The 25,984-nt window shown below is 43.0% G+C and overlaps 1 protein-coding gene across 15 annotated transcripts in view; it reads left to right on the top strand.

The window, feature by feature from the left end:
* The window catches only part of AGAP1 (ArfGAP with GTPase domain, ankyrin repeat and PH domain 1), a 295,523-nt gene that overhangs the window by 238,653 nt on the left and 30,886 nt on the right, over window positions 1-25,984 (top strand). For 10 of the 15 annotated variants that reach the window (XM_040703942.2, XM_015289268.4, XM_015289267.4 and 7 more), the window contains 4 exons: window positions 3,053-3,130; window positions 10,361-10,515; window positions 11,534-11,624; window positions 16,330-16,552. In XM_040703942.2, coding sequence (XP_040559876.1) covers window positions 3,053-3,130; window positions 10,361-10,515; window positions 11,534-11,624; window positions 16,330-16,552 — 547 coding nt within the window. The remainder of the gene's footprint in view (window positions 1-3,052; window positions 3,131-10,360; window positions 10,516-11,533; window positions 11,625-16,329; window positions 16,553-25,984) is intronic. The other 5 variants (XM_004942493.5, XM_421880.8, XM_040703937.2 and 2 more) reach the window with 1 other exon arrangement.

The following is a 25,984-nucleotide window of genomic DNA, read 5'->3' as shown; positions in this document are numbered from 1 at the left end:
CTCCAAGAGTCAAAGCTTTCCCAGTTTTTTCTTTGTGATTTCTTCCTATGGTAACTACTGGGAGGAGCTGCCGGGCGATGGCGTGCGCAGTTGGACGTTGCAACAATTAAGGTGTTGTTTTGCAGGGTTGTTAAACCCTCTTAAACCAGAGCTCAGAGTCATTGGGTGACAGATAATGACTTATTGTGCTAGTCCAGATTGAGAGTTTGGAAGCACAAATTAATTTGCTTGGCAAAGGTAGAAGCTTAATCTTGGTGATCTGCATTCGCAAGTTAATGAGCTTGGTGAAGATCAGAAGCTGTGCTCCCACTTTGTGCCTGCATGCTAGTTGGGATGGGGGAACACTTTGATTGCTGCAAGATGTTGTTTTTCTGTCGATGGTGAAGCCAGAGATCAGGGCAAGTGTCGATGTTAATCAGATTGTTCTCAAAACGTTATTAAAACCCATTAGTCATTCAGATTGTAGGAATGTAGCGTAGCAGGCAGAATACAAGCTGCAATTTCAGGACAAGGCGAATCAAACACCTGGTGTCTTCTGGGGCATAGGCACCTACATCCCGGATATTTGGCATTTGAGAGGTGTGTTTGGGTTTCTTTGGAACTCTAACTAGGGGTGCTTCTTGATATCTTTGTAGAGAAGGTAGGCTTCCAGAAAATAGAGTCATAGAATCATAGAATGGCCTGGGTTGAAAAGGACCACAGTGATCATGTAGTTTCAACCCCCTGCTATGTGCAGGGTCGCCAACCACCGGACTGGGCTGCCCAGAGCCACATCCAGCCTGGCCTTGAATGCCTCCAGGGATGGGGCATCCACAGCCTCCTTGGGCAACCTGTTCCAGTGCGTCACCACCCTCTGGGTGAAAAATACTTCAACAAATCAATCTACTGTAAAGATCTTCCTAATTAGGAAGCTTTGTTTCTGTAAAATAATGAAGCATTTTTTTAATAGATTTTTATTGGAACCCAGTTCTGTCCTTCTTGGTTTTGTTTGTATATACACACGTACATCACCAGAGCTGGCAACCAGAGCTTATGCTGTGCTAACTTTTGAACCTGAGAGTGAATAGAACTGTATAGAACAAATATTCTGGTATATAAACCAAATACAGATCAGCAAATAACAGCATCTAGTGCCTGCTTAGGCCTTGTTTGTAGGCAGCAGAAATTTATGGTTAGGCTGTAATTCTGAAGGCAGTCAGGATAGGATGGCTGGGCTAGGCCCTGCTGGTCACACGTACATCAATCACCCCGCAGAGGCTACATTTGGCACTGTCCAAAGCCTGATGGTGATAATACTGTTGAATTCTCAGAGATGGCAGAGCACCACAAGGAATCAGGCCGGAGTCTAATCAATGCTAAAGGACACACTGGGATGTATCAGGACCTCAGCATCACTGAGAAAAGGGTCCATTTCTTTAAAAAGAAGAAAAAGGCATGACACTTAACACATTAAAATGGATTTATTTCATCAATAGGTTAATGGGAAACCAGGCTGCAAGTTCACTTCCTGCTTATATATCCATACCTGAACATGTGATTAAAGTATGAAAAATGAAAAAAGACTGGGAAAAGATCTTCGTATACTGGAAACAGTCTTCTTTTGCTAAGCATGCCAAACCTCGATTTTGCCTATTTATATGTAAATTATTTTTTTTTCAGGAAAAACAAGATTTCAGCTGGAAAATGGTGCCTTTCTGGTTGCCGGTACCTGCTGGGACTTGTTAAACATTTCTAAAACAGAAGGTTTTTCATATTGAAGGATGTGTATAACGAGGATATTTTTAGATTTGATGAACTTTAATTTGTAGATAGATCTAACGAAGCCTTTCTTTGATGGGAACGCAGCGGTGAGGCCCTGGCACAGGCTGCCTGGGTTGCTGTGAATGCCCAGGTTTGGATGGGGCTTTGGGCAGCCTGGTCTGTGGGAACCAGCCATGCAGTCTGAATTCATTGGGACATTTAAAAAATATCTGTTAAATTTAGAAAGAAAATTCTGAAGATATTTTATCGCGCTACTCGCTGTGTTACATGATGTCTAGCTAGGATAAGGTGCTGATGGGGTCCTATTCCAGATTTACTGTGAGTTTCTTTGTAATAAGCTGAATTAGAGTGGAGGAATGTTTAGAGAGAAAGCATGGCTTAGAAATTAATCATAATTAATAGCACTGTAAGTGGCACTGTCCTTCTTAGAAGCCCCATACCTGAGCTCAAGGCTCTTCCCTGTCTGGGGGCAGAATTTCTTTGCTGAGAGAGTGATGAGGTGCTGGAACAGCTGCCCAGGGAGGCTGTGGATGCCCCATCTGTGGACGTGTTCAAGGCCAGGTTGGATGGGGCCCTGGGCAGCCTGGTCTGGTATTAGATATGGAGGTTGACAGCCCTGTATGCAGCAGAGGGGTTGGAGCTTCATGATCCCTGAGGTCCCTTCCAACCCAACTGTTCTGTGATGATTCTATGATGAGGGTCCTTGAGAGCTGCTGACAAGGAGGTCTGGATATTCATCCAGTTCTTGCTGGTCGCAGAGATCTCTTCCTTGATGCTGCAGAACAGATTTTACAAGGTGAGGTGACTGGAAGCCTTGTAGAGGTATCACATAGCAGGTACATCGTTCCCTCCTTGTATGTGGGATGGCCCAGGGTAAAGGAGCAACTCATCTGGCTGATCCTCGCTCTTAAATAGCACTGTACTGCAGTTGTTTTGTCCGGTTATGTGTCCCTTGTGCAAACACGTTGTGCCTTTTTATTTCTGCTGCTCTTTTTGTTTGTTCCAATAGCAGGTCCATCTGGTCTTGCCAGATCTTGTTACCTTTTAGAGATATAGAAATCATTCCCAAGAAAGAAGAGGCCTTCCATGCGGTCTGAGGGTTTGAGAGGCTGTGTAGTCCTATGTGCATTTTGTGTGTAGCTTTTCACACGTAACAGGCTTGTGCTTGTATTTTACTTCACATGCTATTTTGATGTTTCTTTTTTTCCCCTTTTTTTCATTTTTTTCCCTTTTTCTTTATTTTTATTCTATTCTCTTTGTTTTCTCTCCCCCTTCTGCTCTCTGGATGCAGCCAAACGCAAAGCTTGGAAACTAAACCGTGTTGGTAGCCTGCGAAATATATACAGCAGCAGCAGCACCAACACCGAAGGTAACAAAACCACACGTTGTAGATGAACACCCCCTCTCTAACCCCTTTTTTTACCCCGCTTCTCTGGAAGTTGTCCTCCTTGCGTCTCCCACCAAATGCAGGAATGGAAATCAAATTTGCCCAAAGCATGTGTGCTTTCATCTTATGTTTGCAGAGTCATTCCGGCGGTCTTTTCATCTTTTTTGTTTGCCCATTTTATTTTACCATTCATGTTCCTTTCAGCTTACTTAAATTCTGACCTTTCCCTCTAGTCGCGGAGTGGTGATGTTTAAATTACTTCGAGAACCCATTTTCTGCCTTTATTTATTTATTTCTCTATTCCCCCCTTTCTACATGTGGGCACCCGATGTAATATTTCCGAAGTTATTACGGTTCTTATAAGTGTTAGTATCAGGTGTAATGATCTGTAGCCTAATACAATGGTGTGCCGTGACATTTAAGCAACAGTCTTAATTTGTTTTGTGAAAGCGTTCTCCATAATGCTCTTTGCAGCTCTAATCCAAAGGCGAGACAGTGCCGGGTCATTTGCATGTGCTGCTCTTGCTTGTAAATTCTGTATATTGTTGTATTTCTAAAGGTCGTGCAGTGCCAGAGTTCACAAATTGACTTACGTTGCTCTTTTTTCCTCCGCCAAAGACAGCCAGCGTGGCTTTTGTGTGAGAGCACATTGGATTTTTCTTCCCCCCCCCCAACCCCTCCACCACCACCACCACCTCCGTCTGAACAACATAATTATAAACTTCCTTCCTCTGATTTTTTTTTTCTTCTTCTTCTTTTATTTTTTGTTATTATTACAAATGTCAAAAGGTCAGAATGAGTCGGAAGCCGGGAGGGGAGAAAAAACCTCTGCCACCATCTCCAGCAGCATGTAAGAGGGACGGTGTAAGAAATATGGAATGCAAAATAGGTCACAACTCAGTACTCTCAATACAATATGGGGGGGAAGGGGGATTCTTTTTTCACTTAAGTGCAAACCAAATGGGTCAAGTAATCGCGAGCGCATGCCCTAACACTAATTGACTTATTTTGGAATGATGATAACTGTAATATTTTTCTTAATGTCACTGTTTTCTGGGCTGTTGGTTTTAGTGATTGCCAAGCAGTGGCATTAAATCTCTTGTAAATTTTAAATTGCATGCTATTTCTGTAAACAAGTCCCTCTGTTCACATCCTGATCATTAACCTTTGGTGATTTATATCACCGTCCTTCTTTTTTTTTGCACAATTACTGCTGGATGCCATGCTCTCACTGCCAAATAAAGTGTACGTGGGGAACAAAAGTGGGGTTTTACGGCGGCTTGTTAAGGAGGCTTTTTTAATTATGATTTTGTTTTATTCCTCGTTGTAAATGGGAAATTATTACCTTTCACAGCAACAGTTGCGAACGCGGCCTGTTTTGGTCGTGTTGTTGTCTCTTCCAAGTGCAGAATGGGAGAAGAAGGTGATTGGACATGAATGCTTTGCTTTCCTTTACCATATCATCTGAAAAGCAGTAGTTTCTAATTAACGTATCGTTTTGTACGTGTATGCTGGCTTTTGTCTGTTCTTTAAATCAATGTGCAGACGTGCTTGCTGTTACAGGTTTACTTCTGGAGAAACTTGGGGGTTTATATGGACCTGTTAGTAAAGTGTAGGCATGAAAAGCGTGTAAAGAGCTCCCTTAAAATCTTGGGGTTTAAGGCCTGTCTAGTCTGAAGAATCTTCACTAATCCAAGCATCTATGAAAGGCACATTGAGTTAACAGCCTTACAGGTTCCTCATAGCCCAGGTCCAAAGGGATTGCAGAGATGCCATCAGAAGGGAATTCTGAAGTTAGGCAAGTGTTTCTTTTTTGGAGGTTTTACCCCTGCTGCAAACTGAGGGGTCCAGTGTTCTCCATAGTTCTGCTTCTCTGGGCCCACGTGATTCCCCCCAGTGCCATAGCTGCAGTTGTGAGACTGGCAAATGCAGAGTTAATGAGCAGTGTAAGTATTAAAAGCCACATGTTTAGATAATTATGCCTTCAAAAAAGAAAATGTTGATAGGAAATGACAGTCCAGAATAACAAATCTGCTTTCGTCTTTAGCACGTGCTTGCTCAATTGCACTTCTGCATTGTTACAGAAGAAAGATATTACCATCATGGACAATTTTTAGAAGCTTGATCTCAACTACTTCTTAACCCTGGCATTGTGATTTAGGTCTTTTGTGTGTTTCCATGTAGCAAAGTCTCCAATGAAGATGGAGGAGGCAAAGATGTGCGTGCTGTAACTGTTCCATAGATGCTTAGCAGAGGGGAGCATCTGCATGGGCCTCAGTCTGGTGGGTCACTCGTGCTTTCTGCTTGCACAAGGTCACCTTTTGCTCTGTGCCATGCAAAGCTGAGTGTCCTTCCTGAACGTGGCTGCTCTCTGTTTGTTTAAAAGCTATCGATGCTCTTACAGTGATGCTTCACCTGTGCAGAAAGTTCATGTTGGCCCAAGCACCACAGGTGGAGAGGGAGGCTGTTAGAGCACCAAAGATGAGCTCTATCTGGTCAGCTTAGCTGAGAAAGGTCTTCATCTTTGAGACATGTATGGTTTAAAAAGTGAAGTGCAGGCTTGGAGCAGGCTAGGAAGCACCTAGGGCAAGTACAGAGTTGCATGCTGCATGAACTGAATTTAATGACAACTTCATGGTGTTCTTTGAACCATGTTGTTTTGGCATCCAAATAAAGTAAGTACATATGGCGGGGGGAGAGTGTCAGTCCCTTGAGCTATAAACGAGCCTTTCATCATCAGTTTGTCATTGATGGGCAGTGATATAAAACAGTGGTACCAAAGCATTCTTCTAGTGAAACACAACCTTTATCAAGAGCTGTGGGCAACTGATAACAGAGCTATATTGTCCTGATAGGGTTGATTTTCAAAACTAATTAGATTTAGACACTGGGTTTGGAAAGGGGAGAGAAGTATTAGCATAGTCATGCCCAGTGGGACGTGGCACAAATATTTCTTTAATTGATGCTGCTAATAAACATACTTATCTTCCAGCTTACAGGGATAATTTACACCAAGCGGCAAAAGGTAGTGATAGTTCACGTGACGTAGTACATAAATAACACCTTTGTTGTGAACAAATTGTATGTTGTAAACATCTAATGTTGATTGCTGGAGCACCTCAGCAGTTTTTCATTATCATCCTTTAGAACAAAAGACTGTGGGTTATTAGGGAATGATGCTGGCATGGAATGAGTCTCGGTGTTACTTTGGACAGCACTGGATAGGTTTGAAGCTATAACCTCAACTCCAGAAGATGCTTTATGGGTGTTTGAAATATGCCATTGAGTCTTCTGGTTCTATGCTTGTTGTTTCTGGTATCAAGCACCAGACATGCACAGCAACTTGCTATTAATTTACCAAGGTAGCACTGTAATCCTCTGATGATGACTACACTGTGCAGACACACGAGCTGGCATGAAAGGGGCTGGTTGTAAGCCACTGCCTCGGAAGTCAGAAAAATCCAGTTCTGTTTCTGACTGCCAAAATAATCACGTGGGCCCTAATCCTGGCAAGTCTTCATTTTATACCCATGGAAAAGCAGCAGTAGTGTTTCACTGAAAAGCAAACCTTTGGGATGGCTGCAGGGTGCCTGGCAGAATGGCATGAAGCTGTGCCCATGGCTGCCTACCAGAGCTGTACGGTGTCTCCAGCTACTTGTGCAGTTCATTATAGTGAGAATAAAAGGAATGGGAAGGGGAAACAGCAAACATATATGCCCAGCATTTAGAACTGCCCTTATTGGTCTGCCAAGACACGTACTGCTGCTGGATGTGTGCTTTCTCTGTGTTTCAGTAGACCCAACTGAGCTCTCTAAACCAAGTTATAGGTTAATTGTGTCCTGTGATTGTGTCATTTTCTAAGACTGATCTCTGTTACGTACAATGAGTGCCTGTTTGTTTCCCCTGCAGAATGCTTCCAAGGAATTGTGTGTGGTGTTCCATAAGCGGGTGGGCCGTAGCTGCACGTGTTGTTTGGCAGAGGACAGTAAATGTTGACTTGGGTTGAACACAGTAATCTTCCTACAAAGAGATAACAGTGAGAGCAGCGTGTGCAGCACGGAGTAGCACCATGTAGTCCCTTCAGGTGGTGGTGGTGATGGCTTCCGTGCCTCTGTATGCAACCCAGTGTAGTTTTCCTCACGCTCACTGGTTGCACATCCTCCAGCAGAAGAAAAGCTCACCAATGCTTTGGGTTCCATATCACATTCTTACAGTTTCAGCTCGTTTCCTATTTCAGCAACCTCTTCTTGCTTATGGAGCAGCCCCACAACACAACATTTGAGACATCTCCTGTCCGATAATAACTTCCAAATGTAAATCAGTTGCAGCTGTTTCTTAGCTCTTTAACCCTTTGTCTGCTGAGCCTCCAGGAAATAATTGATGACTGATTGGCCCATTAACCTTTTTAAAAAAAGTTTGACAGCCTGGACTTGTGTAATGAGGAGGGATTCCTGGTGAAATCAGTTTGATGGCTGAGTTGCTTGCCCCTGAGGATGAAAAATGAGCCCCACAGGACCTCGTCTGCATAGAAACTGGACACAATTAGTGTAATATCCGGTGTTATTAATGTAGTTTGGAGTAATTGGGCAGGTTGATTTCGACAGGTTGATGGTGCTAAAATACTATTACAGTGGACCTTTCTATGAATAACCATTAAACATGGAAAACCGTTTAATAAAATGTTGTGATTGGGCTCCTAGGGATTTAAATAGCACTACCTGTAATTTTATTAAAGACTAAAACTGACCAATTCCACTCTGCTGCCTGATTTTTCTGTTTTCGTTTGTGATGGGTCCGGATTTACAGATTGCTACCTGCATGGCACATCTGGTTTGCTCATTGCTCTGTAGGTGGTGTGATGTGGGCTGTGCTGCTTTGTTTCGCAGAGCAGGGAACTCCTGCAAAGTTGTTATGCCGTCAGCAATGACCAAGCTGTCAGCCAACTTGCTGATGAAGTGAAGGCATCCTTCCATCCTTCCCCATGGTACTGGGACAAACTCATCAATGTGTGGTGTGGACTTGGCCATCCCGAGTTAGCACAGCTGCAAGGTTTTCCAGCTTTTGTCACAGTGTCATCTGGTCACAGCAGCAAAGGTCAGGAGATTAAATGGGAGCCTTCCCTTTGGGATAAGGATGCTTCGTGTACAGGATAACCAAAGGAAATGGCTGGTTGATGGTCCCTAATGTCTGTCTCCATTGTGCACTGTGCAGTAGGTCTCCCATGAGCAGAGGAATGACTTCAGTGCAGCATTTTATGCAAAGCTTGCAGGGATGCTGTTTGAGGATGGGATTTCAAACCTCCCTTACAGGCTAGGCTGGATTGCAGAATTTGTTGCTCATAACAAATCCCTAGGTATGTGATCAAGATTAATGGATGGGAGAATTCAGTCATGCTGTATCTTGGATCTGTACACTTCTTTCAGGTCCTGAAACTGTAAATCTGAGAAATCGCTGCATACTTGGATGCTGAAATTTTGGGCTGAGCTGTGACAGGGTTACTGTAGAGATTAAATATATACTGTATGTGCTTGTTGATTATTAGATACATTAGCTCTGTCCATGCAAATGTCTCCTCTTGTTACGCATCTCAACAGGGTGTTCTTGCTCAGAAAAGAGGGGTGGGGAATTGTTTTCCTGTAGGTGACACGATGTCATACTCATGTCACTGCACATTGAGGGATCCTGGCCACCGTCACCATACTGATGCACTCACCTCAATAGCACCTGCAATGAGTAATTACTATGAAAATCTTTGAGCTTAACATTTCTGCTGTTTCTTTTGCTGTTCCTGTTCATGGGTTTCTTCCTCCTGATATGCACTTTATTGAAAACTGTGCATTCCTCTTCTTGCTTGCCTCTAAATTGCATGCCTGCACGGGGAAGCACTGTGTTTGGAAGAGGTTGCACTCTGTGTAGAAGATTGCTCTGAGCTGGAGGGTTCGGTGACAGCATTTGTAAGTCTCTTATTTATTAAGACTTTGAAAGTACAAAGATTTTATCATTTAGAAGCCATTAAAAAGCCTAAGAACGATGCATCTTCTAAACAGGACTCTACAGGAAGCTACTGCATGTGAGATTCAGTTTTCCATGTCCCCCTCTGCCAGTGTTCTCTGGTCTTTGTGAGGTCTCTCTTCCCTTCAACAAGGCTTTCTGGAGATGCTTCAGTTTTTGTTCTGCAAGACTGTGTTGTCGTACAGTAGTAGGACAGGCAGTGCATGGGACTGCAAAGGCAGGAAAACCAGTTATCCCACAGGTTGAAAAAATGACTTCCATTGAGCAGCAGTACTACATTTAAAGCTAGCTCTGGACTTGTCACATCTTTATATGCTTATGGATGATGAGGTAATGCAGGAGTTTTGTGGCCCTGAATATCTAGTAAGTCATTAGTAGACAAGCGAATGCTTTTTCTAAAGCCCATGATGTCTGATGTTCACCAGAACTTTGTGCACTATTGTAATGTTCCTTTCATGCTTCATGCCTGCCCTTCCCGATTCCACTACCTCTGTCTCAGCTTCCTTGACTTTTTTAATTTGATTTTGGTATCCCATGTGTACGTAGAGCGTGTCCGTTCAGTTTAGGTTTGTTGGTATTTTCATACACTGCGGTGCTTTGGCCTGAATACTTGTCCTTATTCTGTAGTGGCCCTGAGGGGTTTTCACTGACCCTTTCTGCTAGCTTCTTAGATCATTTTCTCATCTCTCCCAATGTGAATAGGTTGAACTGATTTTAATCCTGTATTATAATCCAGTGTATTTGTGCTGTAGACCGAAAATGCATATATCTGCTTTCAGTATTTCATATCTCTGCACGTACAGACGTGGTCAAAGGAAGAGGGTAAACTGTTAAACTCTGTATTGTCAACTCTTTATATAAGTTATTTTGTGACACGCTTTGTGTTCTTTTTTTTTACAGCATGTAGCTCTTAGCATGTCAGGTTTAAGTCTAAATGATGCGTGTTAGAGTTGGATAGACTCAATGTTGAACAGGAAAATGCACACAAGTACTGTATATTTAAACACAATAGTACTTTATTCATGTAACATTTTGAGAGAAAAACGCTGGATCTGCGAGTTGTTTTCTGATGTGTTGTGCAGCTACAGCGTTGGATGTACTTAGCCTCAACTCTCCAACATTCAGACTTGCACTTGCTTAGGCCTGTCTGTTGATATCCTTAAGCTTAAACCTTTTTCCTCTTGCGTGTTTCTTTTTCAGAACAAGAAGAAAACTTCGAGTTTATCATTGTCTCTCTCACTGGCCAGACTTGGCACTTTGAAGCTACCACATACGAAGAAAGAGATGCATGGGTACAAGCCATAGAGAGTCAGATCTTGGCCAGTTTACAGTCATGTGAGAGCAGCAAGAACAAGGTACGGTACATGGAGTAATACTGAGAGTAAGTAATAGGTGGTCGATCATCAAGGAAAGCAAAACCAAGAATACTGAACTTGAAACCTCACCTCCTCGAGAAATGCGTGTAGTGTTAGAGCTGTGTGTTATCCATCTAAGCAATGTCTTTGGAAGAGGGAAACTCAGATTTTACTTTGAATGGGTGCTTTCATTACCCCATCCTACCAGCATAGGTGTATTGTTGGTTTCCAGTATATGTTTCCATTGAGATTCTTGGGATACTAATGTTTGATTCCAATATACATTTCTGAGAGAGAAAAATCATAACGTATTTGTTTTTGTGTTTGGCTCTCATGGATTTACATGTACTAATGTTTATGTTAAGGGAGCACACCAGAGAAATCTGTATACTAACACCTGTGTTAAAAGAGCACTAACACAAAGTGAGGCAAAGAATGTCTGGTAGCAGTCACTATCCAGCACATACAGAGAAGATGGGCTTTTGTGTATATTAAATATGCTGTTGAAAAGAAGAATCCATTGTTAAGATTTTGATTGTAGAGGAGACTTCTCTGATTGTATACTCAACCTGCTACAGTGCTCCAAGAGATTTTCTTCTGTGAAGTAGGTCCACGGTCTCAAAACATATCGAAAAAACTAACTGGAATACTGTAGTGCAGCAAGTAGGGGTGTAGTAGATGTCGTCGTGATTGAATATCTCCACATGGCTGTATTTGATTTTCATTTGAAAATTGTGTTCAGAAAGTGCATAGTTTGTTACAGCTGACAATTTTATTCTCAGGAAGCCCACCAGATGGTTTAGTTGGGAAGAGCTGAACTAGCACATGGTGACAGACCCTGCAGATCCAAATAAAGAGCAGTGGCCAAGGGCTTCAGGATCCTTCATTTTGTTCATTCAGACTTGACCTGAGCTCTGTTTTTTTGGGTTTTTTTTTTTTGCATTTGCTGACAGTGGTGTTATCTAACCCTTTTTATTGCTCTCTTGTTTGTTACATATGCCTTTCTTCACATTTCCAGTCGCGCCTGACAAGTCAGAATGAGGCCATGGCCCTTCAGTCGATAAGGAACATCAGAGGCAATTCCCACTGTGTGGACTGTGAAGCACAGAGTAAGTACAGCTGCTTCTGGAGGCAGCGTGGTGTGTTGTGCTTCAGAAGGCTGCCCTCAGTTCTTTGGCCAAGAGATAGGTGAACATCCACCATGGGCTTTGTCTCTTTTGATATTATGTTCCATATATTATTTTCACCTCTCTTCTTCATTGTGGAGTTTGCTTAATCAGATTTATTTTGTGTTATTTTATATATAATGTACGCTGTGTCAGATAAGACTTATTTTTTTCCTTCCCTCTTGTTCTTACCTCTTCAAATGTGAGCATTTCTTCACTTCCCTTTGAAGAAAAGGAAAAAGGAGTTTGCTCTTTGAGATCAGCTACTTCCATTTTCTTCCTGCTTTGGGTGGAGAAGACACAGTGGTCATATTTTCAGAGAAGTGAAGCTTCATTTGTGAGTTTTTTGTTTGTTAGTTGATACTGGAACTACCCATCAGAAGAAACCGAAGTTATTCCTTGTTGTATCTGGATACCAGAAAACTGATTTGAGAGTTTTTTTCCTTTCTGTGTCTCTTTCCCTCTTTTTTTTTTTTTTTAACACATATCTAATGTTCAGAAATGTTCTCAAGAATACTTTGAGCTGCTCTTCACCTCACTAACCCCAGCTGAGGTCATTATTCTGTTGCTCTTCAGTTCCAGAGGTTTGTAACAAAGCCATGAAAAGGAAGTACTCTTGCTCCAAAGCAATTAGTTGTAGGAGCAGAAGGACTGAGAACTCCTGCATTCTTATTCCTTTGATATCTGTAAGTCAGAACTTTTCTTGTGATTTTACATGTGCTTAAAATGGAAAAATATTCATTTATTTTTCTTTAAGTACTTTTTTGGGTTTTTTTTAACACTTACTGTTTAGGATTTTGACTCCTTGTCTAAAGCCATTTAAACTTCTCAGTTAAATTTAAAATGAACATTCATACAGATGTGCAAGTGCTTTTGCATGATTAATTTCCTGTCTGCATAGCTAGCAATTTAGCTGATTCGATCATCCGCAGAGCAAGCAAACCTATTGTCCTCTGCCTCATCCTCAAAAGGTCTGAAGGGAAGGTGGTTAGCACATGAACAGGCGTTTCCAGTCCATGCCATCAAAATGGTCTTCACACACAGATTGATTTTAATTGATTCTTTTGAAAATTGTCAGATATTCATATTCTGATGGCTCGGGAACAAAGGCAGCTGCTCTGCCCCCAGCAGTTCAGCCTGCAGGGATACTAGCCTTGTTTGGGCTAGGCTTTGAGCCCCAGGACTCAGACCCTGTCAGAACAGCTTGTTGACCTGCTTGGAGGAGATCACTGGTGGACATACCACAGGTTTACCAACACTGATGAAGTGAGGTCTTTATGGTCCTCTGGCTGGTAATCCAGGATGTGGTAAGCAAGGAAAAAAATGCTAGTTTGGCTGGTATTTTAACACGTGTAGACCAAAAAGACTTGGATTTCTTCACATTCTTTCATATTAAGCTGGTAGTCACTCGGATTTACTCCAAGGTTTTGGTATAGCACAAGGAATAGGTGTATAAGATGCTGTGCTTTATATGACAAGGATGAGGTCTTCAAGTGACCAAGATGTGTGCTTGGCTTCTCTGAAGTATCTGAGCAGACCAATGGGATTGTGTCTGATTTCTGCTCCAGTCTGTACAGATGTGGGTAGCATTTTCCTAGACCCTGCTAACTGGTTGCCCAAGCAGAATAGAAAAGTGTGATTCATTGACTGCAAACACACGTGTCCTTCCAGTCTTTTTCTCCTTTTCCTGTCAGCCTCGTTGTTCCTCATCCAGATTGCTCCTCGGGTCAAGCTGCCCACGTGTGCCAGCAGAAGGGACCTGCCAGGAACACGTTGCTGGCAGAGGGCAGGATGGGCCTGCCCTTTTTGGCAGGGCTTGGTTGTATGGCTCTGGGGTTGGAGGGTGATTTTGGAACCTCAGCTGGAAACTCGGTTCGTAGCTCATATTCTTGGAGATGATTCAAACCTTCTTCAGTCCTTCTTGCCTTTTGGCCTCCCTAATTTTAAGGCATCTGTATTTCCCTTGAGAAATCTGGGCTAGTTCTGAAGTGATGCGCATTAGAACCTAAACCTGTGCTCGGTGTGAGCCTCAGCCAGTTCCTCTTGTTGCCAACCTTTGCTTTTTTCCCTTTGCTCCCTTTCTGCCTTACCCTGGAGCGTTTTGCATCACAAACACCAGCACTGTTGTGGAAAGCCGAGGCAATTTGCATCTTCACAAAGCCAGATGTTTGACAGCAAAGGAATAGGAGATGTTGCTGTCCCTTGGTTCTATTCAAGAGCCATCAATCTTCCACTTCAGAAGTCTCATTCTTCCTCTTTCTAGAGCTGTTTGGCTTTTTAGCACTTCATTACAGCATTTTGTTTCACTGGGGAATTTCTGCTTTGTTGTACTGGCGTGTTGCAAGCCTGCTGGCCTTTTAGCCGTCCTGAGCTGAGCTTTGTCAAACTCCTGTCCTAACTTTCCTATCCCGGGGCTGAATTTCTGCCCACAGCTCCATTTCTGCCTCTTCCAGTTGTAATAACACCGGAGGATAAACTTGGCTCACTCCTCGAAGATGCCTGGAGAGCATGGAATATCAATTCTCTTGTTTTCCTATAAAAACAAGAAGAGTTTCGTCATGAGTTTTCCTAGGCCAACAGTCTAGTAGCTTACTGTGGTAATCAGGTCATCTACGAAGGCTACTCCAAAAGTAATGCCTCCTGTTTTATAGTATTGGCCCACGACATCAGAGGCAGACATTGGTGGTACAGCAGTAGAGGCTGAACCTTCCCACCATATCCTGTTATGTTTTGTTGCTGTGTGACAGATGGCAGCAGAGGGGCAAGCTGACAGAATGGCATCGGACATGGAAGGGCATCTGAAGCAAAAAAGTGCAGTTGAATTCCTCCATGCAGAAAAGATAGCACCCACTGAGCACCAACGCTTGCTGAACACTGATGGAGACCAAAGAGTGGATGTTAACACAGTGAGGCAGTGGGTGGAATAATGGTACAAATATTAATCAGTAATTTTTCTCTTGCATCGTTCCAAGTTAATGCTTCTTTCAGCTCCTGACACCTTTTGTGTCTGTGAAGATAACACTGGCCTTTGCAGGTCAGGGGTAGAGATTTCATTCCAAGTACCAGTTTAAAATGAATATCTGCCCCATTCAAGCTTTTACACACAAATCAGCATGTTGGTGTATTTCACACGTACTGCTCGAGTTCCCCTTCTGTCAAGACACCACGAGTAACTCAAGGGGGTGACCTGGAGACATATGCAAGAAAGGAATGTTTCGTGCTCTTCCCAAGGACATGTAAAGCATGGCAGGTGTTTTGCCTTCTGTATCTCTAGAGATCTGAAATGCCTGCTGGCTCTTCCTAAGGTAAAACTTACCTTAGACAGAAACTTTTTAAACAAAAGATCTGTTCTTCTGCTTAAGTGAAATAAGATGCTGGGTTTTCTTGTGGTGTGGTGTTTTGTTTTGCTTTTTTTTTTTCTTCTAATTTCTGTAGGTTTCTTTTTTCATTTCAATTTCTAAATACTGATGGAAAAATATCTGATTTTTCAATGAAATCTTATGCTTACCCATTTGAAGCGTCCTTGTAGTAATTTTTGTCCAATTATGACATGACAAAGAACTAAGAAAAGTATTCCTTGCACATATTTTGGCTGCCAAAAATAATGTTTTTAGTTTAGAGTGACACAAGCTGGAAATGTCACCAAAGCCCTTTGACAACATTTGCACGAATAGAAGGGGACGTTGGAAATGTATTTCCTACGGGCTCGGAATTTTGTTTAGATTTGAATAAAAATTGTGCCTACCCTCTCAATTAATGGTGATTTTCCTGCTTGTCATTTGTGATACTCTCCTCATTCTTTGGGAGGCCCGGGGTAAGGAGAGAAGAAAAGATCTGACAGCAGGTGGGAAAAAAGCCACCAAAAATTCCTCCCATAAGTCTTTCATTGCATTTGTTGAAGTGAATGTTTGTTGAAGAGGGATATTCATACAAACCTAGATTTAAATAAGACAGGACAGTGACAAAAAGTGAACCATCTTGGGAAATGACTTTGAATTTCCCGGCTTTTGTCAGGTTTGTCACAGCCTTATCATTTGTGGGGTTATTTTTTTTTTTGTCTGTGGAATCCTTCTGGCTAGTACACTAAAACTGGGACTGTTCAAAGCATCACATTTTCATCTTAGTACTTATCTCCCTGATCTTAGAGATGAAAACATACCCCATAGTGTGTTAGATGTAAAAGCCATATGTAGGTGATGATATAGATGGTTATTAAGGGAGTTGATATAGTTAGCAACAGAGACATTGTGTCTACTCTTTTTTTTTTTTCCTTTTTCTTTTGTAATTGGCTACGAGTGACTCTAGATTCCCAAGGAGGGACTTTTTCTACTACTTCTCCATAAGCTGCCTGCTCCTCAGTTTATGTTTTCTTTGTTTCTTCTTTTCTTTCTTATTCACCTTTTCCTTCTGACTGAAGCTGGGCTGCATCTTTTGTGATCCCTCCTCCCTTAGGGTTTCTCATTAGTGCCTTAAGAAGGCAAAAATGGAGCCTTCTGCTAGACTTCCCAACTGTGCTGTGAACAAGGACACCTGATTTTTTTTTTTCCCACTGTGTTTGGAGGCAAAATCTTTATCCACAAATATTAACCAGGAAGTTCTGTTTGGTGTTTTATTGCACTGATGATGGCCTTCGTCCTTTTTTCTGCAGACCCTGACTGGGCCAGCTTGAATCTGGGAGCCCTCATATGTATCGAATGCTCAGGTATACACCGAAACCTTGGCACACACCTCTCCCGAGTCCGCTCTCTTGACCTGGATGACTGGCCTATAGAGCTCATCAAGGTGATGTCTTCAATTGGGAATGAGCTGGCAAACAGCGTCTGGGAGGAGAGCAGCCAAGGCCATATGAAACCTTCATCAGATTCCACAAGGTACGCTTTCTTCCTCCATGATTGTGGCATGCAGTGATCAGCTGGCGTGCAATTCTGCAGGTGGCAAAGACTGTAAACTGTAAACTATGAGCCTGAGCACTTAATTCGTCATTTTGGCGTCTCGGTCAGAGGTGGCAGGACAAGGGGGAATGGTTTTAAACTGAGACAGGAGAGGTTTAGGTTAGATATTAGGAGGAAGTTCTTCACCCAGAGGGTTGTGACGCACTGGAACAGGTTGCCCAAGGAGGCTGTGGATGCCCCATCCCTGGAGGCATTCAAGGCCAGGCTGGATGTGGCTCTGGGCAGCCTGGTCTGGTGGTTGGCGACGCTGCACATAGCAGGGGGGTTGAAACTGGATGATCACTGTGGTCCTTTTCAACCCAGACCATTCTGCGATTCACAACACAGACTTAAAATTCTTCCTTCAGGTACCCCTTGTAAAAATCATTGGGTATATATCTTCACTCCAAGTCCAGGAGGAGCATGCATCCAGTGAGATGTGTGTCAGAACTGGGTGACCCTCGTGCTCATTCATGCCTGTGAAGGATTCCTCGGCAGCTCTACAGTTCTTTGTACAATTCACTGACTGACAAAACAGTGGGGGATTTAACCCTCCCACTTGGTTATACGTCAATCTAAATTATACTGTCATAAGTTTCTTTGTTTTGTTAAGCCCCAAAGTTCTGGCTCTTGGACTATCAGTTTATGATTAATAATCTGCCTTCAGTAGTTCAGGCTCACTCAGGACACTGCCATGCAATTTGCATCTGGCTGTCAGGTCTTTGGGTTCTCAATCACAGCAGTGGTGAAAGTCCTGCTCAGTATGGACTTGCTTACTTTCTTTATGTGATACATACGAAGGCTTAAGTTGATGGGGGAGCACGTGTTTCCTGTGAGAACAATATTTTACCTACCAGTCTTAGCTCAGCACAGTGAAAATCTTCCATGATGTATTGTCCTACTGAAGTCTGAAGGTTTTTTATGCTGAATTTATCTGACCTCTGTCAAAAGAAGGAAGATTTTTTTTAAAATACTTGCTGATTTTAGTGGATTTTAAGTGTAGGTTCTGATAGTTCTAACTAACATATTGTCTTGGGGGAAGCAGAGTGACTTGTGGCAGACTGCATTTCAGAGGAAGGGAGGAAAACCTTCTGGACTACCTTACCCAGCTGGACCAGTCTTCTCAGTTGTCTTTAGAAGTGTGTTATAATTGTCTGAGTGTGAGCTCTGGGGCAGCAGCCTGCGTCTGAGCACTATTCAGTCCCTGGGTGGCAAATGATACGACAGAGGTTAGGCTCCCAGTGTTTGCTTCCTGCATATAAAAGAAGTCAGAGGGAATTGTATTCTTATTTTGCTTATGTATGGATGCGTTTTGCTTTTTCCCATGCTGGATCAAGTGAAATTATAAGCTGGGAGTTTCTAGCAGTGCCACCTCTTGCTGTGCAGAAGTAGGGTTTTGCTGTTGTCTGCAATAAAGTCAACTATTTCTTATTGCATTATTTCGTTAGCACTGAAAAATGAATTTGTGGTGCCACCTTTGGTTCATCTTCGAGAATGAAGCAAAGTACATTAATCAGGCTACTTGGGGGAATGGCTATGCGTATAAATGTGTTCAAAGAGACGTACACAGAGACTTCACCTATACATAAACTGTATGCCTGCTAATATACACGTATACTATTACACAGTAAATACAGTAATTTCATCAGTGAGGTTGAAATCAACTTCTTATTGCCTTTCTGTCATTAGTATTACTTCCTGCTTAATCCAAAAATACCTTACACTGCTGCACTTAACAAACGTATCTTGCTCCTTAGTATTGAGGTGAGCAGAAAATATACATCAAAAAGTAAGGCATACACTTAATTGCATATATTTAAAAAAGGTAATTTTCGGATTCATATGTAAATTAAAGACATTATCATGATACATCAAAATTACGTGTGATGAAGATTAAATTAAATAACTCAGTTTTTCATGTTTGGAGGTGAGCCTTATTTATGTAAAATCAACTCTTCTTCCATTTCTTGCGCATAACTTATTTTAATCCTTTGTTTCTGTACGACATGCTTATATTTGGCTGTTAAAGTTTGCCACTGATATAATTTTTCTTTCTTTCCTGGACTATTACAGGGACAAAAGATATAAAGATTACTTTTATAAGTATATATTTCCAATTACGTGTTCAAGTGCATACTTACATAGTGGAAAAGATAGATGATAGAGAAAATAAAGCTAAGATTATGTGAAAATTTACCCACAGAGCAATTTTCATCTTTCTCTCCTAACTCCATCTTTTTCCTGCTGTTTGGAGCAGGACATAAATGATACTTTGCAGAGGAATATCTGAAATTCTGCCTTTTCAAAGTGTGTTCTTCCCTTTGTACTTTACTTTGGTCTCTATTAGCCTGATAATCCTTCTGCCCAACACAGGGCAAGAAAATACAGCCAGCATCTCAGGCTGCTTTCAGCTTTCTCTTCTGCTTCGAGTTTTGCATGAGGGTTCCTGTTAGGAGCAGCAAAAATAGACTTAAAGTGGGGTGAGCAAAAAAAGGTGAGGAGGCAGGAAAGTACCTCAGAGATCACTGGATGCCATCCTGTTTAACATATTTCATCATGATGTGGGTGATGGGTACCCTCAGTCAGCCTGCAGGTGACACCCAAATGATGCCCCAGAGGGACGTGAGCAGGCTGAGACATGGGTTGGCAGGAACCTTGTGGAGTCCATCCGGGAGCGGTGGCGGAGCCGTGCCCTTGGGGAGGAACTGCCCCAGCACCAGGGTATGCTGGTGGCACCCAGCCGGGAGCAGCTCTGCAGAAATGGGCCTGGGGGGCACCATGCTGAACGTGGGCCAGCAGTGTGCCCTTGTCACATAGAAAGCCTGTGGTATCCTGGGCTTCATTGAGCAAAATTTTGGCAGCAGATGGAGGGAAAGAGATACTTCCCCTCTGCTCAGCGCTGGGTGGGGCCACATCTGGAGTCCTGGGTCCAGTTCTGCCCTCCAGGATGAGAGAGACCTGGGCATACTGGAGGGAGTCCAGCAAAGGGCCACGAAGATGCTGAAGTGACTGGAGCACCTCTGCTGTGAGGAGAGGCTGAGAGAGCTGAGACTGCTCAGACTGAGGGAGAGGAGGCTCGGGAGAATCCCATCAATATCTATAAATACCTGAAGGAGAGTGCAGAGAGGACAGAGCCAGGCTCCTGTCAGTGGTGCCCAGCCCCGGGACCAGAGACACTGGGCACAAACTGGAGCACAGGAGGTTCCATCTGACCATCAGGCAGCACTTCTGTGCTGTGACAGAGCACAGGTACACAAAGGCTATATGGTCTCCTCGGAGATCTCCAGACCTACATGGATGTGCTGCTGGGCACCCTGCTCTTTGTATCTCTGCTGGAGCAGAGGTTGGGCCAGAGGGACCCAGAGGCCCCTGCCAGCCTCAGCCCATCTGTCATTCTTTTGTGTGAAAGTAAGCAAGCGGAAATAGGTCTGGGGAGCTGAGATATTTGGAGTTCTGGTGGAGAGCCTGAGGATATTTGGAGACCAGGAAGGAAAGGAGCATTCAGCAAAACAACTTCTGATGGATAAGAGAGCTGATACGTGCTCTTGTTCCTACCCACACTGCTGAGCTGCTGTGTGAGGAGGCAGTAACTCAGTGTGCTCCTGCTTTAGTGGTTTCCCACCAAAGCCCCATCAGACTGGCGAGAGAAGTAATTCTGTTTTCTTCAGAGTTTCTCCTGAACTTGATGGTATCTCTGTTCCCTTCTACAGCCCCTCTTATTACATATATCTCACAGTACTCCCCTTTTCAGTTCCACTACGTATACTCGTTAATCTAATCTCCATAGTTTTCCACATGCTTGCTCAGACTTTGAGTCTGTGCCTACGAAGTATTGGAAACACAAGAACAGATACCTTAACCTTTCTCCCAACTAATTCAAAGGCTGTAACACAAAGAATCAGTAGAAGACCTTAAACAAACACAGTCTTCACGTGTTTCTTTACGATAAGCATGTATTTTAGCTCTTCTCTTGTCTGCTGTGCCCTCCTCCCCACACAACCACCAGAAGTTGTCAGCGTGATGACAGACCCTCTGTTAATAGACATTTGTAGAGGGAATCAGGCAGTTTAGGGTTTCATTATTTCACGTTGTATCTTTCTATTGGAGATGAAGCCATCAACACAAATGCACAGGCTTTCAAGGGCAGAGAAGGACTCTTGACTGCTCCACAAATATTGGCCTGGGAAGATCAAGGAGTATTCATATGTCAGCCTAAGAGGAACCTGCAAATATTGATGCCCGTGGTTTCAAAAGCAGTCCCTTCTGCTTGTGAGAAGTCAGCACAGAATCACTGCAGTGGAATTCCGTGTGTTCTTGTTGAGTAGAGGGAAGTGTGAAAGACTACCAAATGGCTGACTCTAGGCCACAGCACAATTGAGGCATCTTACCCAGGAAAATGGTGCCAGTGTGTATAAAAATTGACCTACGCCAATCTTTGAGTGCAGCTTACTTTATTTTGTACACTCAAAAGTAAGTCAAACCAACAACCAGACTTGAACCACATCAAACGTACCGTACTACGGTGTCCTTTCCTAGTGCATTCATATTCACTTAAAACTCTTTCTCTGAGAAAATGATGGGAAAAGATAAACCTGAAAGTGTATTTTGAAGGTCAGAAAGGCTCTCGTACTGGAATTTATGAACTCAAAGCCTGAAAGTTTTGTAGCAGAAGTCCTTGCTCCCATAACTTTCATCAAGAATATTGGCCAAGTCCATTCTCTAATGTTAACTTGCACCAGATCTCGTAAGAGTCTGAGAGACAGTTTATAAAATAATCAGATCTCTGGGTCATTCGCTGCCTCTGGATCAAAAGCAACACCTTGGATTGCATCTAGCATTAAACTGGAAGCCAGTGCAGATAATGAGAGCACAGGTGCAAAAGGATCCCCCAAGGAAGAGGCATAATGTAAAGCAGTAGCGTGAGCCAAAGTTCAGATTGCGGGTGTTCACACGGCTACAGCAAGGAAGGAGGAATTAACATGAGCTCCTGGTGAGTAAGAAAAGTTGGCAGAGCAGCGGAAAAACCTAGCGCAGGAGAATATGTGAATGTAGAAGGGAAAGGGGACCAGCTGGCCTCCAAGTGTTGTCCATGGGCTTCTGATTAGGTCAGCTTTAGAAGGCTGGTAATTGGTTCCAGCAATTACCAGCAGCCCTGAGAACCACCACTCAAACTTCGGGAGCCCTGTGACAAATTGAAGCTGACTGCTGGTGAAGGAGTATTGACTTCCCATTTCTAAACAGGGGGATCATTAGTCAAGAAAAGCATCTTTTAATTACTTGCAGGAAGGAGGAAAAAAAAAGGAAAAAAAAAAAAGAGATCTTTCAGTATGGATCCTGCAACAACTGCCATTTTTTCAAGTGTATTCAATATTAAATTTATTGTCTTGGACGGGAGGGGGTCAATGAGGAGAGCTTGCCTGTAGTCTTTCCTTCAGTAATGTGGGTTTAATTTGGAGTGAGAAGTCAAATTAGAGTAAATCAATGTTGCAACAATTAACTGAGTCTTGGGATGAGAATCAAGATTTTTCCCCTGTAATTGCTATTGATACTATTTAAGCACACTCTTAAAACACTGATTTTGAGTAGTATGGCACAGGAGTAGTTCGGGCGGCTCAGTGGAGCTGAAATGGAGCTTGCTGCATGGAGGAATGCCGGAGATGATGCAAAGCTCTGAAGATCAGCTTTTGCACTCTCTTTGCTATGTTTTGCCTGGGCCTTTTGGACTAGTGTATGTAGATCTCCTGCCAGATACTAGCTTTCTTTTGGATACTCCTCATATGCTTTTCTTTCTCTGTATACTATTCTCACCCATATGGTTTCTAGACTGCAGTCTCATTGGCACCATTGGGTTTCTGAGATGATGGTGGCTTTTCCCAAAGGAGATGAGCTGTCACCATGCCTCTGCCCACTCCAGGAGGAGCTTATCTGCTCCCTGGTCCTCACCCTCTTTCTCTGAGCTCCCAAAGGCTCTTTCTGCATCTTGTTGGGAGTGCTGGGTTACACAAGCAGCGAGGCTGCCTCCACCATCTGGAAGCTTCTGGCCAAGAGGACACGGAAGGGCAGCATGGCATCCAGTGCCATATCCTAGCCATGCTTTTTGTTCTTCTGCTGAAGTGATGCTCAAAATTTGCACTAGCTCTCTGCAGACTTGGAAGTTGGAGAGCTCCCCGCAGTTTCAGCACCTTTTTGGGGACATTCCTAAGGAGAAAGAAACCTCCAACTCCATTAAAAATGTATTCCAAAAATGAAGGATGAGCAGTTAATACAGGCTCAGCTGTTAGCTGCTCTTTCCATCAGGCGTAGTCCTAAGCACTGCTGAGGCAGCCCCATGCAGCACTTCAAATGGAGCTTGGATGTTGTGGTTTACATTGCAGTCAATTCTACAGCCTGCTTTTTGTATTCTGGTTGATACAGCTCATGTAGTAAAAAGAAATACACTTGAAAACGTAGAGTTTCTGTTTAATACGGGTGTCGGGAGAGAAAAATAAAAGGAGATGTAAAGATTTTTAGTATTAAAAATTAAAGGTGTATGGAATGCTTCCATTCCAGAGCTTCCTGTTGTTAAGAAGTGGTCTGGATGGACAACGCAACTTCCCAGTCACTGCAGGCTCCTGCCACAGTGTCCTTGCGATTTTGCTCAGGTGGTTTGTTTGCATAGCAGTTATTGTGTTTATTCTGGTTAACAAAGGTCATAAGAAAACAGAAGGGTTCTTAACGCTGTATGGGAAGCCTTGAGTTGGGAGCTGGCAGTGTCGGGAATTGACTTTGACCCTAAGATGTGAGATCCAGTTTGATCCCTCACTCGCTAATGAACAGAATTTAATGGTGTCAGAAAAAACATTATGCAGCTGGACTATATTTAGCAGACTTTTACAGTTCTAAGCTGAAGTCTGGCGTGCTGTTTCAAGGCTAACGTCCATTATGCCGGTGAGCGACTTGTATGAAAAAAATTAAGCTGTGCTTCCCTTTTTTTTTTTTTTTTCCATAAAAATAATTATTCATTCATTATTTGTCCTCACAGTGAATTTTGATAAAGGGCAAGCATGGAGCTGCTGACTTGGTTAGATCCCTGCGTTATAGGATACAGGGACTCTTGTAAAGAGCCTCCATTTCGGCTCCCTCCCATTTGGTGCCGTTTTGGCCGTGGGGCTGCTGTTGGTCTCCAGTTCCTGGCATCTCTACCCAGTAATACCTCTCCACCTATGGCTGCCAGGTCTGGTTCCGTAGCAGTTCTTGGCCTGATGAGGTCAGTGTTTTGTCCCTTTTGAATGCTCCTCTGTGCCTGACACCTTTCCCATTTTAGGGCTGGGGGAAGGGTGTTTGTCAAAAAAAAAAAAAAAAAAAAAAAAAGAAAGAAAATTTTATTGTGAAGGGCTGACCAGAACCCATCTGCAGTTGGGTGGCATCTGCTCCCCACATGTCACTTCCCTCATTAACAAGCAATTGAATTAATTAAATGCTACTCAGAACACGCATAACAAGCTACCGGCAGTGTCCAAATTAGCACTGATAATCAAGGATGATTTCCTTTATTATCCTGCTAAGTGGTGTGCAGGCTCTGATCTCCCTGTCTGCCCTCATCTATTTACATACCCCCAGCTTCTGCCTTTAGAAGCTGAGGTTATCTTACCTAGTTAATTTGCCACGATCACCAAGCATGGCGGATTGATATTCCTGCCTCTGCTGAAGCAGCCCCCCCCTCCTCCCCCTTTCCTTCCTCCCCAAGCCTGGTCCTTTGTATCTCAAGCTCACTGATAAATTAAAAGCCACCCCTGTGGTCTCTCAAGTGAGTAATAGAGGCAGAAATTTCATTTTGCAACTGGCTGATTTAATGATCCAAAGGGTAATTAATGGCCTGATTATCTTAATGTTAAATATGTCCGGCAGCAATTACTGTGACCTCCCGCTTGTCAAGGTCCAGGCTATGCTCTTCTTTCAATTAAGTTCTCTGGGGCTTAATGGTATGAATAAACTCCTCTGATTCTATCATTCCGGACTCTGAGATTTAAGCGAGCTAGGGGCTCGTTTGGAGTTTTAATCAGCCCATCTTCTACTTCAGCGATCAGAGTTAACAATTATAACAAGGACAGTTTAACTTTCTCCCCCCTGCAACCCAGTCCCCCTTTCTACTTCTTTATATATATTTTTTTCCCTTTATTTTTTTAAGCCCTCGGAGGGGATTTTGTTGGCTGCAGCAGCAGATTTGCTAGGCTAGTCTCTCCCTATATAAATTATCATGTGAATGCTGCTGTTTTTCCATTTGACAGGCTTAATTAATTGGCAGGAGCGCCCAAAAATGACAGTGCCACTAATTGCAACTCAAAGTAAATCTCTGTCATTGCAGCACGCTTGTCAGCGGGCATGCCCCAGTCCTCACCGCGGCCAGAGTTTGTTGACGTTTTCCATTTCAGTTTTCACATCTCGTCAGGGAATGTGATCGTATGTGATAGCACTAACGGACCAAGATGTGCCTTTGGGTTTTCCAGGCATGCAGTTTGTGTGCAAGAATGACATTTATTGCCAATAAAGTTTAGACAGCTGTGCTTCTGCCGACCAAACAGCTGCTAGGGGACTTGAGATTTTACTTAAGATATTTCAGGAGATCCTATTAGCAGGGAGTCTCTGGGAAGGAGCGAAAAAAAAGCCCCACCAACAAGCCCTGAGAGTTGTAACTCACTCCTGTCTTCTTCCTGGTTGAGCTACACTAAATAGTGCATCTCCCAGTGAGCTGGAGTTATATTAGCTCTGTTTTGGACAGCAGATATTTCACATAGATAATGAGGAAAATGTATAAGTTATTAGTACAACAGTATCACATTTCCAAACACACACATAAATAAGGAGACTGAATCACTACTGCCAGTAAACTAAAGCCTTTCCCCATATTACTGCAGAAATGAACCGATTCTGACATGGTAGATTGCATGCTTTCAGATTAGAGTAATTGTAATTGTTTTAAAATTAAATTAAAAAAAAAATTGTCACTTACCAGTAGCTTCCAGGAAATGCATATAATAACAATAACTAACCGAGCCAAATGAAATGTCAGCTTGGGTGGTGGCTGTTCGTATTTCACCATTTGGAGGCCTCTGAAGCTAAAATGAAATTCTCAAGAGATGAAGGTTAGTGGTACGCCGTATTTTATTGTCCCTGTAGCTGCTTGGCAGACCTTGCAATCCAGAGTCTGATCCAGCAAAGCACTGGTGCCTGTATAGCAGCCTGGGAGATGCCTGGATGATTAAAACTAAAAACAAAGCAGCAGCAAGAAAAAATAACAACCCCAGTTGTCCAAGTTAATGAGCACTTTAGATAAAATGCTCCCTAGTTCAACTGCACTTTTCTTATGTGCAAATCTGTCTTTGATAAAAACTG

Source organism: Gallus gallus, chromosome 7, assembly GCF_016699485.2.
Source record: "Gallus gallus isolate bGalGal1 chromosome 7, bGalGal1.mat.broiler.GRCg7b, whole genome shotgun sequence".
Classification (NCBI taxonomy): Eukaryota; Metazoa; Chordata; class Aves; order Galliformes; family Phasianidae; genus Gallus; species Gallus gallus.
Note: the sequence above shows the minus strand (reverse complement) of the source record. Positions and strands in the feature narration are given on the sequence as shown.